The sequence below is a fragment of the Oryctolagus cuniculus genome, chromosome 9, assembly GCF_051225735.1.
Source record: "Oryctolagus cuniculus isolate XC-2025 breed Fujian yellow rabbit chromosome 9, ASM5122573v1, whole genome shotgun sequence".
Lineage (NCBI taxonomy): Eukaryota > Metazoa > Chordata > Mammalia > Lagomorpha > Leporidae > Oryctolagus > Oryctolagus cuniculus.
Window position 1 is genome coordinate 102,713,413 of NC_142875.1, and position 15,860 is coordinate 102,729,272.

At 52.3% G+C, this 15,860-nt stretch overlaps 2 protein-coding genes across 3 annotated transcripts in view; both read left to right on the plus strand.

The window, feature by feature from the left end:
- LPCAT3 (lysophosphatidylcholine acyltransferase 3) overlaps positions 1-15,860 on the plus strand; it is a 139,471-nt gene that overhangs the window by 47,925 nt on the left and 75,686 nt on the right. The window lies entirely within an intron of this gene.
- C1R (complement C1r) lies at positions 2,496-9,918 on the plus strand. Its single transcript, XM_008259770.5, has 10 exons — positions 2,496-2,898; positions 3,079-3,271; positions 3,551-3,697; positions 3,787-3,983; positions 4,271-4,418; positions 4,529-4,650; positions 6,264-6,342; positions 6,684-6,839; positions 8,051-8,125; positions 8,841-9,918. Exons 1-10 carry the CDS (start codon positions 2,644-2,646, stop codon positions 9,608-9,610), a joined length of 2,142 nt encoding a protein of 713 aa, XP_008257992.3. The 5' UTR covers positions 2,496-2,643; the 3' UTR covers positions 9,611-9,918.

Genomic DNA, 15,860 nt, shown 5'->3' on the forward strand with positions numbered 1-15,860 from the left:
ACCCATATGGGATGGTGGCACTGCAGGTGGCAGCTTTACCCACTACGCCACAGCACAGGCTCCTTCTCCCCTGCCTTATGTCTCTCTTGACCTGAAAGCCCAGGGCTCACATTGTGATCTAGTCAAGGATCAGCCCTGCCATCAGATTCGTTCCTCAGCTCTGACGCATGAACCCACTGGGGAAACACGTGATCACACGTCTTCCACGTGCATGCTCTCTAACTTGGCCACAGGCTACTGGGGAGCTGCCCATCTTTGTGAGTCTTTGCCATCCATTGCTCGGGAGAGTGCCTGGCACAGTACATGGATAGCCAGTGACTGGGGGTGGGGGAGTGGACAGATGGATGGAGGGAGGGAGGGATTGATCCGCTAAGGGAACAAGCCAGAGCCTCCCACTGGACAAAGTACTTCCGGGCACTTAGAGCTGTGGACAATTGACGAGGAAAAGCTGCTAAAATGAGGAAATTTGGAAAGCAGGGCACCACGGCCTAGCGGACAGAGACCCATGCCAGGGTCCTGGCTCCTTCTGGGAAAAGCCTGACTCATTCTTGCTCCCCAGCCACACCCTTTGCATAGCCTTCAGGGCCTCAAAACACAGGCTGAGGTAAAGAGGCCATTTCTACCCCCCTTTCAGGGCCTGGCTTCTCTAAGAACCAAGCTCCTTGGCCAGCCTGACTTGTGGAGGTGGGGAGAGACCACTTCAAAACCTAGGGCTATCTTGGGGTTGTCCTGATGTGACAATTCCTCCACTATGTCTAAGTGTCACTCATGCATAACGCAAGCCAGGATCCTGTGCAACCAAATTCCACTCTCCTCAGTGCACCCCGCCCTCCACTGTACCCCTGCCTTCTCCATTTCATGGCTCTTATCACCTCATCCTGGGCACCGAAACCCTGGCGCTTCCTGGCTCAGGGCCACTGGGTGAATAAGGATGAGAACAGCATCAGAGGGGCCGGCACTGTGGCGTAGTAGACTAAGCCTCCGCCTGTGGCACCGGCATCTCATATGGGAGCCAGTTCATGTCCCAGCTGCCCTTCTTCCAATCCAGCTCTTTGCTTATGGCCTGGGAAAGCAGTGGAAGATGGTCCAAGTGCCTGGGTCCCTGCACCCACCTGGGAGACCTGGGAGAAGCTCCTGGCTCAGCTCCAGCCATTGCGGCCATTTGGAGAGTGAGCCAGCATGTGGAAGAGCCCTCTCTCTCTCTCTCTTTCTCTCTCTCTCTCTGTCTCTCCCTCTCTCTGTCTCTAATTCTACCTCTCAAATAAATAAATAAAATTTTTCAAAAACCAAAAAAGAACAGTGTCAGAGAAGTGCAGGCTAGGAAACAGAGGTTCCTGTACCCCATAACTTCCCAGTACTCTTTGAGTAGGAACCTTGAACACAGGGAGCAGCCCCGAAGAAAGCCTCTGGACAAAGGCGATTCTGATCAGACTGAGAAAGCGGGCACAGTGAAGCCACCTCTTGGAATTTCTGCAGTCCACACTGGAGTGCCTGGGTCTGCTAATGCACACCCTTGCCACCCACTTGGAAGACTTGGATTGAGTTTCCAGCTCCTGAGAATTTGGGGAGTAAACCAGCAAATGGTTTTGCTCTCTCGCTCGCTCGCTCTTGCTCTCTCTCTCTCCCTCTCTCTCTCTCACAAATAAAACAATTTTTAAATTTTTTTTAAAAAATAAAAGAAAGAAGTTGAGGAGTGGGAACCTCCAACCGGAGGCTCCCTGTCCCCTCATACTTCAGACCTGGTCCCCGAACCTCTCCCCATGGAGACCAGCAGGTGGCACCACCAACAGGGATTTCAAAACCAAAACTAAACTCAAGTGGAAACTCAGATTTTTTTTGTTTATGCAAATTGTACATTCCCCAACACTCCTCCGGGAATGGTCCCCCCTCCACCTCCGCTGTGATTCCCTCCCCCTTGCCTCCTCTGCGTGCCCCACACTCTCCCTCAACATACGGGGCAGGGAGGCGCTTGCGGGAGAACCCAGGATCCCAAACCCAGCCCCGAGAAATGTAAGTACAGTCACCCTGACGGGCACCCAGGGAGGGGAAGCCAGTGCAGAACCCCGGGGGGCAGCCTTGGAGGAACCTTGAGGGACCCCCACCCCTGCCCCCAGGCCCCTCCTTGCTCCCAGGGGGCCGGACACATACCCCCCACTATATACCTGCTCTGTCCCCGTGTGCACACACGTGTCTGCCCAGCCACATACCCCCATCTCTCCTGGGAGCTGCACAGAGGGGCCAATGTGCAGCCCCATGGCAGGGAGCCCTGAGGGCCGGGCAGCCCCTGCGTCCAGGAGGACCCTCGGTGTTTCCCCAGGTTCCAAGTGCGGTTTCTCCCAGAGGCCTTTGCAGAGCTTGGGGAGCCCGCTCAGAGCGCCAGGGCTGGGAACCCTCACCCTCACTTCCCTGGTCCCAGGCCAGCCCTGTTTCGGGAAAGGGAGGCGCGGGAGGAGATTGGGGAGGGAGTGTGAGGGGAGTGAGATGACCTCTGGACTGGACACTGCCCAGGGGGAAGGGACAGCAGCAAGTGGCTGCAGAGGCTGGCTCCCCCACCCCACACCCCTGCCTGGAATGTCTCCGGGAGCCCTGGGATGAGCAGCGGGGACCCTGCCCTCATGCAGCCGGCCATTGCCCCCTGAGGCCATGGACACCCTCTTTCTTTTTGGCAGGTGGAGCCTCTACCTCCTGCTGCCAGCCCTGTTCTGCCTGGTGGGAGGCTCCATCCACATCCCCCCGAAGCTCTTTGGGGAGGTGACCTCCCCTCTGTACCCCAAGCCTTACCCCAACAACTTCGAGGCAACCACGGTGATCTCGGTTCCCCCGGGGCACAGGGTGAAGCTGGTCTTCTGGCAGTTTGATGTGGAGCCCTCCGAAGGCTGTTTCTATGACTATGTCAAGGTAGGGCCACTGGGGAAGCTGGCCGCCCCCTGCCGAGGCCAGCAGGCGGTGGCCAGAGGGAGCCGTGGTGGGGCAGAGGGAGCCGCCGTGGTGGGGCATACGTCACACCAGGGCCAGGCAGGGGACCTTCGCAGACCTGCCGCAGGGGACGTGGCTCCTACCCCCCCTTTCCTCCCCCAGATCTCCGCTGATAAGAAGAACCTGGGGAGGTTCTGCGGGCAGCTGGATTCCCCACGGGGCAACCCCCCGGGAAAGAAGGAATTTGTCTCCCAAGGGAACAAGATGCTGCTGACCTTCCACACGGACTTCTCGAACGAAGAGAACGGCACCATCATGTTCTATAAGGGCTTCCTGGCCTACTACCAGGCTGTGGGTGGGTGGCTCCCAAGGGCCCTTTTCCTGGCCTCAGCCACAAAACAAATCCAGAATCTGCCAGGGCTCAAAGCCTGGTTTTCCTTGTTTCTTACCTCCAGAGGACTTTCTCCAGAAGAGTCCTGTCCCCCTGGGCTCTGCCCCCTTTGGGCAGTTACTAGAGAGCCCCAGTTTTGAGGCTCGGGTTGGGGAGGGGTGCAGGTGGCCAGGGGTCTGGGACGGGCAACCTCTCTGAGCCTCTGCAGAAGTCTCCTAGCAGGAATGCAACCCTCCCTTCCAGACCTTGACGAATGCGCATCCCAGCGGGACTTCTCTGAGGACAACCCCCAGCCCCAGTGCCAGCACCTGTGCCACAACTACATCGGCGGCTACTTCTGCTCCTGCCTCCCAGGCTACGAGCTGCAGAAGGACAAGCATTCCTGCCGGGGTGGGTCAGGGTGGGAGGTGAGCAGGAGGCAGGGGCTTGTGGGCTCCGCCAGGCAGCCCCCGTGACCGCGTCCGGCTCTGCTCTCGCAGCTGAGTGCAGCAACAGGCTGTTCACGGAGCCGTCGGGCTTCATCTCCAGCCTGGAGTACCCCCAGCCCTACCCCCCGGATCTGCGCTGCAACTACAGCATCCGGGTGGAGCGGGGCCTCACCCTGCACCTCAAGTTCCTGGAGCCTTTCGAAATTGATGACCACCAGCAAGTGCACTGTCCCTATGACCAGCTACAGGTATGGCCACCCCTACAAAGACCCCTCCCCCTTCCTCCCTCTCTCCTTCCTCCTGCATCCTCTGGGCCAACTGGGACAGGAATGGCCAGCATCACACGAGGACTTGGCTAGTCCCCGAACAACTGGACGTGGGTCCTGGGATCCCTTGTGACTTTCAGCTGAAAACCTACCTAAGACAGGAGTCCACCCTGCTGCCGCCACCCTGGCCGCCAGGCCAATCAATACCCACCTAGCCCCATGTCCAAGTGCCCGAGCTGGAGCAATCACACTCCCTCCTCCTCCGCCAGATCTACGCCAGCGGGAAGAACCTGGGTGAGTTCTGTGGGACACAGAAGCCCCCCGACCTCGACACCAGGAGCAACGCTGTGGATCTGCTGTTTTTCACGGACGAGTCGGGGGACAGCCGGGGCTGGAAGCTGCACTACACCACCGAGAGTAAGCGTGCCCGTGGGCCTCCCTGTGTGGCCAGCCGGGAGAAGGTGGGAAGTCAGAAGACAAAGGACACGTGGTTCTGAAGTGAGCGTGCCCTCTGACCTCCCTTACAGTCATCAAGTGCCCCCAGCCCAAGACGCTCGATGAGTTCACCATCATCCAGGACCTGCAGCCTCAGTACCAGTTCCGTGACTACTTCATTGTCAGCTGCAAGGAAGGCTACCAGCTCGTGGAGGTAAGAGCCCGGGGCTCAGGGGTCAGAGCCAGCGCAGCAGCCCAGGAGGAGCTCGGACGGGTAGGCCCCCAGTGGCTCTAGGCTCACCCCCGGCTGGAATCACAGTGGTTTGAGCTTTAAAATCCCTGGTGTCTGGATGCCTCAGTGGAGACTTTGAGTCTAGAGTGCAGCCTGGGCCTCCAGGTTATTTAAACCTGTCCAAGGTGATTCTGATGTGCAGCCAAGTTCAAGTTGAAGTCCAGTTACTCACTGTAGAATTAGAAACTGAAAAGGCAGAGTGGAGATGGCAGTGACTTACTCAGCATCATACAGTGACTTTTGTACAGCAGGGACCAGAAACCAGATCTCCTGCCACCTGCTCCAGGGCCCTGTCGTGCACACTGGTGGTCTCACCCTGGGCCCACCCTCCCGGCCTCAGCTCTGCAGATTCAGGAGGGAATGTGGATTTATCTGTTGGCCAATCTCACAAATGCTGACAGACTAAAAGATTGTTTTAGAAAGCATATGATTGGAGTTACCCCTGGCCTCAGAGACCCAGGACTGGATACCCCATCTTTGTTCAATAGATCCACTGGGAAGACCTCAGCAAAATTAGGGGAGACCCGTGGCATGTCCTTAAGTGGTAGCGAATGCACTCAACTGTCAGGCTGTGTGTTAGAGGTGGAAGTTCAGGAAAGGGAGACACACACCTTCGTGGACCTTCCATCTGAAGCTACTTGGCTTCCTTTGCAGCCTCACTCCAAGGTGCTCCCAATTGCATCAGGAGGGTTGGGAGGGGTCGGGGTCCTGGGTTCTGAAGACTGGAGACCAACACCTCTGCTCCAGCAACGGCACTCCCTTCCTTACGCCATCTCCACCCTTGCCTTTGCTTTCTCTTTCACACCCTAGAATTGAAAGGCAGTTGGTGGTTTCTCATGTAGTTTCCACTTCCCTCAGAGATCCTGGCTCTCAAACACATTCTCGTGCAGTCTTCCTGGGCTAGTTCTCCAGCGGGACTTTTGGGCTTAAACTCATTCGTGTTGTCCAGGAACTTCTCATTTCAGAGGTGCCTTCTTCTGGTCTTGGCCCTGTTGTCTACTCAACTACGCCCACTCTTCCGGCCCATCCATGTCTCATGGGGCAGTGTGGGCATGTGCCTTTGAAGAACACTGCAGTCTGGGAGACAGAGAGAGAGAGAGAGAGAGAGAGAGAGAGATGCAGGTCTAGACTGGCAGGGCCCTCCAGAGAGAGAGAGAAAGAGAGAAAGAGAGAAAGAGAGGGAGAGGGAGAGGGAGAGAGAGAGAGAGAGAATGTTTCAATACAGAAAGCAACCTGGCATGGGAAGGGGTTTAAATTGCAAACTGGGGGGTTTGGCAGGATCTAGAGAGAAGAGTGTTGGATCTAACAACCAGACGTGCCCTGACCTTCTGCCCTGTAACCATGCAACTCAGTGCTTCCGTCTGTAACTCTGGACTAGCTAGGAAAAGGAAGAAGGAGCCGCACCCATGGGGAGCCGAGGCCCGAGAGCTTGGATGACAGCCTTGTACCCCCAGCTCTCCTGCACGGGGCAGGACAGGCAGTGGAGCTGCGGGTGCTCAAGGTACCCATGGCACCTCTGACCTCTGTTCAAACAGGGGAACAAGGCGCTGCCCTCCTTCACGGCTGTCTGCCAGGATGACGGCACGTGGCATCGCGCCATGCCCAGGTGCAAGAGTAAGTCACAACTCGGGGGTGTGCTTGCCCCTGGGGACCTCACCCCCTCCCCACCAGCCTGGGGGACCTGAGCTGAGAAGGGAAGAGGGGGCTCCAGACTAAGCTCTCGCAAGAGACCCTTCCCTGGACTTGTCATTTGAAGCCTGTGGCCCATGTCATGACCTACTGAGCCCTCAGCTTAGCAGGATTGACATCCCCTGCAAGTGCCATCTCCATTGACCACATTTCTCTACGGTGCTCAGCCTGTTCTGTGGGCAGACAACTCACTCTCCCCCTACCCTGCCACTGAAGTTCCAGTGCAGTCTTTCTCAGCTCTCACACGGCCTTGTGTTCCCTCTAAGTCAAAGACTGCGGGCAGCCCCGAAGCCTGCCCAACGGGGACTTCCATTACACCACCGCCAAGGGAGTGAACACCTACCAAGCCGGGATCCAGTACCACTGCCATGAGCCATATTACAAGATGCACACCAGAGCTGGCGTCAGTGAGTCCACACGAGGTAGGAACTGACAAAAATGGCAGTCTTGTCCCTTCCATCTTCCTGGGACACCCTGTGAGATTTCTTCCAATAGACTCCTAGAGAAGATATAGTAAGGTATCTGCCCAGAGCTCTGGCTTCAGAGACCCAAATTATAGTGCCAAGTGGAATCGAGTAGGTTTGAAGAAGTAGGCATCTGAGCTGATGCAAAGACAAGACTTGAATCTCATTAACAATACTCTTCCATCACTATTCCCACCACCACCATTGCCATCACTACAACTACCATCACCACCATAACCCCTCTACCACCAGCAGTTATACCATCCTAGTCAACACCATCTACAAGCATCACCATCAACACTGCCATCACCACCTATACCACTACCAATACCACAATCACCACCATCACCATCATCACCACCAGTTCCAACACCACTATCACCACAAGTACTGACACCAATACCACCATCACTAACATCACCACCAACACCATTGCTACCATTACCAATATCAATACCGTCATTACCATCACCATCACCATCACTACCCCTATGTCAGTGAGACTTTCCTGCCATTCTCCCTAATCAGACTGATATGTTGTGGTTTATTATTGCATTTAACTTTACTAAAGGGCTCTCAAAATCCAACTATGGATATCTTTAATTTTTTTAAATAAAAGAAACCAAGGCAGGCATTTGGCACAGTGGTTAAGCCGCTGCCTAAGATGCCCACATCCCAGTCAGAGTTCCTGGTTCAAGTCCCAGCTAGTCTGCCTCCTACCCAACCTCCTGCTAATGCAGCAAATTATGGCTCAAGTGATTGGGTCCCTGCCACCCCTGTGGGAGACTTAGACTGAGTTCCTAACTCCTGGCTTCAGCCCAGCCTGCCCCAGCTGTTGTGAACACTGGGGAGTGAACCAGCAGGTGGAAGACCTCTCTCTATCTGTCTATCTCTCTGCCTTTCAAATAAAAATCAATCTAAAATTTTTAACAGCATTAAAACAAGCATATGCATATATTTATATTTATTATATTTTATGTATTTATTATCTATATGTGTATATAGATATAGATATATATGTAGAGAGAGAGAGAGAGAGCGCCTCCTGACACTTTTGCTAGCCTTTCCCTATGCAGCTGAAGCTTCTACCCTGGCTCAGGGCTCACTGGCCTCTGCAACCTGGCTCTTTTCCATCCCCTCCCAATGGCTGACAGCCCCTCTCTCCTCAGGGATGTACACCTGCACAGCCCAGGGCATTTGGAAGAATGAGCAGGAGGGAGAGAAGATCCCTCGGTGTCTGCCAGGTCAGTGGAAGCCCTCGGGTACGGGGAAAGCAGACGAAGCAAGGGGAGAGGCTGCAGTGTGATGAGGGCAACAGCTGAGTGAGGAGAGTGGGGCGGCCCTTCCTTCCCAGGAGGGGAGAGCGAGGGACAGAAAATGGGACCGATCCTGTCACGCCAGCCAGCGCGCTCAGTGCACAGACAGAGAATCGGGGAATAAGAAGGAAATCAAGGGCCGGCGTGCGGCTCACTAGGCTAATCCTCCGCCTTGCGGCGCCGGTTCTAGTCCCGGTCGGGGCGCCGGATTCTGTCCCGGTTGCCCCTCTTCCAGGCCAGCTCTCTGCTGTGGCCAGGGAGTGCAGTGGAGAATGGCCCAGGTGCTTGGGCCCTGCACCCCATGGGAGACCAGGAGAAGCACCTGGCTCCTGCCATCGGATCAGCGCGGTGCGCCAGCCGCGGCGGCCATTGGAGGGTGAACCAACGGCAAAGGAAGACCTTTCTCTCTCTGTCTCTCTCTCTCACTGTCCACTCCGCCTGTCAAAAAAAAAAAAAAAAAAAAAAAAAAAAGATGGAAATCAAGCAGAACAAGGAGAGGAAGCTGATAGCGGGCCAGAGAAGGGGGTGCGGGGACAGGCCTGAGAGCCAGCAGGAGGGCCACACAGGAAGGGACTGACCCCCCGAGGGCAGAGGGGACAGGCCCTGGCGCTGACCTGTCCTTGTCCCCGCCTCTCCTCGCCAGTGTGTGGGAAGCCGGTGCACCCTGTGGAACAGAAGCAGCGCATCATCGGAGGGCAGAAGGCCAAGCTGGGCAACTTCCCGTGGCAGGCGCTCACCTCCATCCACGGGCGGGGCGGGGGCGCTCTGCTGGGCGACCGCTGGATCCTCACGGCCGCCCACACCCTCAACCCCAAGGGTCACAACGCCCAGAACAACGTCTCCCAGAATGTATTCCTGGGCCACACGAACGTGGAAGAGATCATGAAGCTGACCAACCACCCCGTGCGTAGGGTCATCATCCACCCAGACTACCGCCAGGACGAGGCCCACAATTTTGATGGGGACATTGCCCTGCTGGAGCTGGAAAACAGTGTCACCCTGGGCCCCAACCTCCTCCCCATCTGCCTCCCCGACAACGAGACCTTCTATGACAAGGGGCTCATGGGCTATGTCAGTGGTTTTGGGATCATGGAGGAGAGGATTGCCGATGACCTCAGGTTTGTCCGCCTGCCCGTGGCCAAGCGGGAGGCCTGTGAGCGCTGGCTCCGGGAGAAAAATAGGCCCGACGTGTTTTCTCAAAACATGTTCTGTGCTGGGGACCCCATGCTAAAGCAGGATGCCTGTCAGGGGGACAGTGGCGGTGTCTTTGCGGTGAGGGACCCGCACAGTGATCGCTGGGTGGCCACGGGCATCGTATCCTGGGGCATTGGGTGCAGCAGGGGGTACGGCTTCTACACCAAATTGCTCAACTACGTGGACTGGATCAAGAAAGAGATGGAGCAGAAGGACTGAGCCCAGGATTCCCCCGGTCAGAACCCAGAGAGCAGTGTGTACAAGAGAAGGCGATGTGACCAGCCATTGATAACCACTAAGTTGCCGTATTAAAATCACCGATGCATAAAGGCACTGAGTGCAATGCATCTCTTCCCTGTAGTCACACCTGTGTTCTTCACCTGAACTAACTCGGCAGCCTTTCTTTCCTCCAAGGCTTGCAGGGGATGCAGCTATCAACCTCTGAATTATCACTTTCCTCTTCCATATTTGCAATGCTGTGTAACTGAATAAAACCCTTTCCAAATAAAATTTTGTGAGAAATTCCAGAATGTAGAATGAATCAAAAGTGGTGTTTAATCAATAACAATAAGAAAGTATGTAGTATGATCGTATTTTAAAAATGTACTTAGGGGCCGGCGCTGTGCTACAGTGGGTTAAAGCCCTGGCCTGGAGCACCAACATCCCATATGGGCGCCGGTTCTAGTCCCGGATGCTCCACTTCTGATCCAGCTCTCTGCTATGGCCTGGGATAGCAGTGGAGGATGGTCCAGGTCCTTCGGCCTCTGCACCTGCGTGGGAGGCCCGGAGAAGGCTCCTGGCTCCTGGCTCCTGGCTCCAGCTCTGGCCGTTGCGGCCATCTGGGGAGTAAACCAGCGGATGGAGGACCTCTCTCTATGTCTCTACCTCATCTGTAACTCTGTCTTTCAAATAAATAAAATAAATCTTTAAAAAAATTTACTTAAAAAGGCAATGAGAACAGTTGAGTTTACATACACCTTTAGAGTTAGAGCTATAGATAACCACATATTTCCATGTTTTGTTTTGATTGTCCATTACAAAGAAAATTATTAGGATTTTCTCACCTACATCAGATCATGGCCCAAGTCCCTGGGCCGTGCCACCCATGTAGGAAACCTAAATGAAGTTCTAGACTCTGGCATTGGCCTGCCAGCCCTAGCTGTTGCGGCCATTTCGAAAATGAACTAGAGGATGGGCAATCTCTCTCTCTCTCTCTCTCTCTCTCTCTCTCTCTCTCTCCCTCTCTCTCATCTCTCTGCCATTCAAATAAATAAATATTCTTTAAAAAAAAAAAAACAGATAACAGCTTTTTAAGTGGCTCATGGCACAATCTCTAAATATCCCTGATGGAGCAGGCATTTGATGCGTCAGTTAAGTCACCAAATCCCGTATCAGAGTGCCTGGTTCTCCTCTCAGCTACTCGGCTTACAATCCAGCTTCTCGATCATGCACCTTCTGGGATGCAGCAGGTGATGGCTTGAGTGCTTGGGTCCCTGCCACACACATTGGAAGACCCAGATTGAGTTTGAGGCTCCTGGCTCCAGCCTGGCACAGTCCTGGCTGCTGTGGGCATTTGAGGAGTGAACCAAAGGATCGAAGATCCCTGTCTCTCTCCCTCTCTCCTCGTGTCTCTTTTGTATAATATAAAAATAAATAAATTTTAATAAATATTCCTTAAGAGAGGAGTGGTATGAACTTTTTCCAAGTTGAATCACTAGCAATATTTTTAAATAACTTTTATTCCTTAAATAGTCCTAAATTTATTTCAGGGAAGATTAAAAACTTGAAATAAGCATCGTAAGCATCAGGGCCAGCATTGTGCATTGTGGCATAGTGAGTAAAGCCACTGCCTACAATGCTGGCATCCCAAACAGGCGACAGTTCGTGTCCTGACTGCTCCACTCTTTTTTTTTTTTTTTTTTTTTTTTTTTTTTTTTTTTTTTTTTTTTTTTGACAGGCAGAGTTAGACAGTGAAAGAGAGAGACAGAGAGAAAGGTCTTCCTTTTCCGTTGGTTCACCCTCCAATGGCTGCTGCGGCTGGCACACTGCGCCAATCTGAAGCTAGGAGCCAGCTGCTTCCTCCTGGTGTCCCAGTGGGGTGCAGGGCCCAAGCACTTGGGCCCTCCTCCACTGCCTTCCCAGGCCACAGCAGAGAGCTGGACTGGAAGAGGAGCAACCAGGACAGAATCCGGTGCCCCAACCGGGACTAGAACCTGGGGTGCCAGCGCCACAGGCGGAGGATTAACCAAGTGAGCCACGGTGCCGGATGACTGCTCCACTATTGATCCAGCTCCCTGCTAATGTGCCTGGGAAAAGCAGTGCAGGATGGCACAGCTACTTGGACTCCTGCCACCCACGAAGGAGATCCAGAAGAAACACCTGGCTCCTGGCCTCAGTGTGGCCTAGCCCTGGCTGTTGGGGCCATTTGGGGAGTAAACCAGTGGATGGAAGCTCTCTCTCTCTTTCGTCTGGCTACCTAACCACCCCATAACTCTAACTTTCAAATACATAAATAAATCTTTTTTAAAAGAATGTAAGTATTAATACTGGAGCGTGGTCACAATGTAGCTACAGATCTGACTCCTCTGGACTTGACTGAATTTTACAAGATGAAATGTGCACAGGCCTAAGAGACCAGTGCAGAGTTAAAGCATTCCCAAGCAATGATGACTTGTAAATCCAAACACAAGTTCACAATCCCTTATCTGACATCTGCAGGGGCAACTGCTTCTCAATATTCAAGATTTATAGATTCCAGAAATCTATATACACATGCTCACGCAATATCTCTACTGTGGTCAAGGACAACACCTGGTAACAAAACAGATGAGGAGTTCTTTAGAAAGACATTTAAATATTCACAACAAGTGAGATAAAGTCTCCAACTAGCTACCGATCAGTTCAGATCAGATTTGGATTTTGGCATTTGGATTTTTGAGTTTTGATGCCAAACTTACAAAAGCATTTTCAGATTTTAGAGCATTTTGCTTTTCAGGAGTGTGGGTTTCAGGATAGTGACAGAAATGACAGAAGAAAACTTTCTCTCCCACATAAACGGCATCTGACACCCTTGAGGAGTATAGGTTTCTTACAAGTTTTCAATGCTTACTCATAGAAACATTTTCAGAAGTATTTTCAGCATTCTACTGGAGATACAAGTGGTGTGGAGCAGAGGAGACAGAGCTGGTAAAAACAAAACAACCCCCCTACACACCCAAAAATTTTCCTATATTGTCTCTAAAGTTCCTGGGCAAACTGAAGAGTCTGCCTCCCTCACCCTTGTTCCTCAGGGGACTATGGGGAAGTCAGATGACCCCGTGACCCGTTCCTGTTCTCCTCCCCTAGAGCCACCTGTGTCTCGTTCTGCAAAGGCCCCGGAATAGACAAAGATGGACAAAACCAATGGATACCGTTAATAAAAAGAAAAAAAATTACTTTGAGATTTTGAGGCTTAACTTCACTTACAATAAGGAAAGTATTCAAACAAAATACCATCCTTTTGCCTATAAGATTGGCAAAGAAAATGTTCTTTTTTGTTTTAAAGATTTATTTATTTATTCAAAAGTCAGAGTTACATAGAGAGAGGAGAGGCAGAAAGAGAGAGGTCTTCCATCCGATGGTTCACTATCTCCAGTTGGCCGCAACGGCCGGAGCTGCACCGATCTGAAGCCAAGAACCAGGAGCTTCTCCCAGGTCTCCCACATGGGTGCAGGGGCCCAAGGACTTGGGCCATCTTCCACTGCTTTCCCAGGCCATAGCAGAGAAGTGGTTCGGAAGTGGAGCAGCCTGGACTTGAACTGGCGCCCATTTGGGATGCTGGCACTTCAGGCCAAGGAGTTAACTCGTTGTGCCACAGCGCCAGCCCTGGCAAAGAAAATATTCTATATTGAAGATGCAGAGAGGGGCCAGTGCTGTGGCATGGAAGGGTAAGCTTCCGCCTGCATTGCTAGTATCCCGTATCAAGTCTCGGCTGCTCCACTTCCAATCCAGCTCCCTGCTAATAACTTGAGAAAAGCAGTAGAAGATGGCCCAAGTCCTTGGGCCCCTGCACCCACGTGGGAGACCTTGAAGAAGCTCCTGGCTCCTGGCTTCAGCCTGGCTCAGCCCTGGCCATTGCAGCCATTTGAGGAATGAACCAGTGGATGGAAGATCTCTCTCTCTCTCTCTCTCTCTCTCTCTCTCTCTTTCTCTGTCTCTCTCTGCCTCTCCTCCCTTCTCTGTATCTCTGCTTTTCTTTTCCCCCAAAGATTTATATATTTATTTATTTGAAAGTCAAAGTTACACAGAGAGAGAGAGAGAGAGGAGAGGCAGAGAGAGAGGTCTTCCATCTGCTGGTCAACTCCCCAGTTGGCCACAATGGCCAGAGCTGTGCCGATCCAAAGCCAGAAGCTTCCTCAGGGTCTTCCCATGCAGATGCAGGGGCCCAAGGACTTAGGTCATCTTCCACTGCTTCCCCAGGGATAGCAGAGAGCTTGATTGGAAATTGAGCAGCTAGGACTTGAACCAGCGCCCACATAGGTTGCCAGCACTGCAGGCAGTGGTTCTACCCACTACGCCACAGAGCTGGCCCCATCTGCCTTTCAAATAAATAAATGAATCTTTACAAAAAAAAAAAAAAAAAAAAAGATGCAGAGAGAAGTCACTGTCATGCATTGCCTTTTTTTTTTTTTTTTTTTTTTTTTTTGACAGGCAGAGTGGACAGTGAGAGAGAGAGAGACAGAGAGAAAGGTCTTCCTTTGCTGTTGGTTCACCCTCCAATGGCCTCTGCGGCCGGTGTGCTGCGGCTGGCACACCGCGCTGATCCAAAGGCAGGAGCCAGGTGCTTCTCCTGGTCTCCCATGGGGTGCAGGGCCTAAGCACTTGGGCCATCCTCCACTGCCTTCCCGGGCCACAGCAGAGAGCTGGCCTGGAAGAGGGGCAACCAGGAACAGAATCCGGTGCCCCGACCAGGACTAGAACCCAGTGTGCCGGCGCCGCTAGGTGGAGGATTAGCCTATTGAGCCAAGGCGACGGCCTGCACTACTTTTTAGAACCTAAATTGGTGTAAACGCTGTGGGGGGAAATGGGCAACAGGTATTCAGAATTACAGATGCACATGCCTTTCACCGGCCATTCCACTTCCAGGAATTTATCCCACATTTTCTCACATTTGAGGAAAATTTGAGGCTCGCAACAACTAACAAGTGCAACAGTGGCATTATTCATACTAGCAAAGTGTTCGAGTCCTGGACTCTGAAAGATATCTCGTCCCAAAGTTTCAGGTGAATTATGGAATATTACTGAATTATAGAAAATTATGAAATATCCAAATAATGGAAAGCAACGTGGCTATTCAGTCTGCAAGATTGAGCAGTAAGTCAGAAAAGTAAGCAGAACAGTATGTGCAAAATGCTACCATTTGTATAAAAATGACATTGGGGGTATTTATCATTGTATGTGTATAAAATATCACCAGAAGCTTCTATAGAAATAGTGGTGGTCTCTGGGGGGAAGACAGGAGTGGGAGGGAAAGTACCACTTATACTCTTTTTTTAAAAAAGATTTATTTATTTATTTGAAAGTCAGAGTTACACAGAGAAAGGAGAGGCAAGAGAGAGAGAGAGGTCCTCCATCCAATGGTTCACTCCCCAATTGGCCTCAACGGCGGAGCTGCGGCGATCCAAAGCCAGGAGTTTCTTCCAGGTCTTCCACGCAGGTGCAGGGACCCAAAGACTTGGGCCATCTTCTACTGCTTTCCCAGGCCATAGCAGAGAGCTGGATCGGAAGTGGAGCAGCCAGGTCTCGAACCGGTGCCCATATGGGATGCCGGCACTTCAGGCCTGGGCATTAACCCACTGTGCCACAGTGCCAGCCCCAATTATATTCTTTTGACCTTTTAAGTTTTTGACCATGTAGATGCTTTATCTATTCACCACATAGATAGAGCTCTATTGAAATATTTTTCAAATTACAAAAAGTTTATAAGAAGTAACAAAAAGTTGATATTTAGTGGAGTTAGAAGAAAGCAAGACATTTAGAGATCTAGAAGGAAAGCATTCCAGGGAAGGGGAATGCAAACACAGGCTGAACATGCCTGACCGATTAGGGAGTGACAAAGGCAGCCCAGGCAGGATTTTGAGCAGAGTAAGGGGAACCAGTTACTGTGGACAGTCCACATAGGGAGAAAGGGCATAAGAGGGACCAGTTAGGTAGCGATCCCAGCCATCCAGGCCAGATGTGATGGTAGCTTAGATCAGAGAGTAGAGTGGAGGCAATGAGAAGTGCTCAGGTTATAGATAAAGAGCCAAAGCTCTTCTGGATGGAGTAGATATTGGAGGGGAGGGTAAGAAAAAAAGAGAAATCCCCGAGATGGGGAAGATTACAAAGGAGCCACTTGGGTGGAAAGCATGAGTCGCCTGTAGGCTATTGGTTTTATATTACGGCCAAGACAGAGTGGCAAGGATCCAATTGACTCTCCCTCCGGAAACAG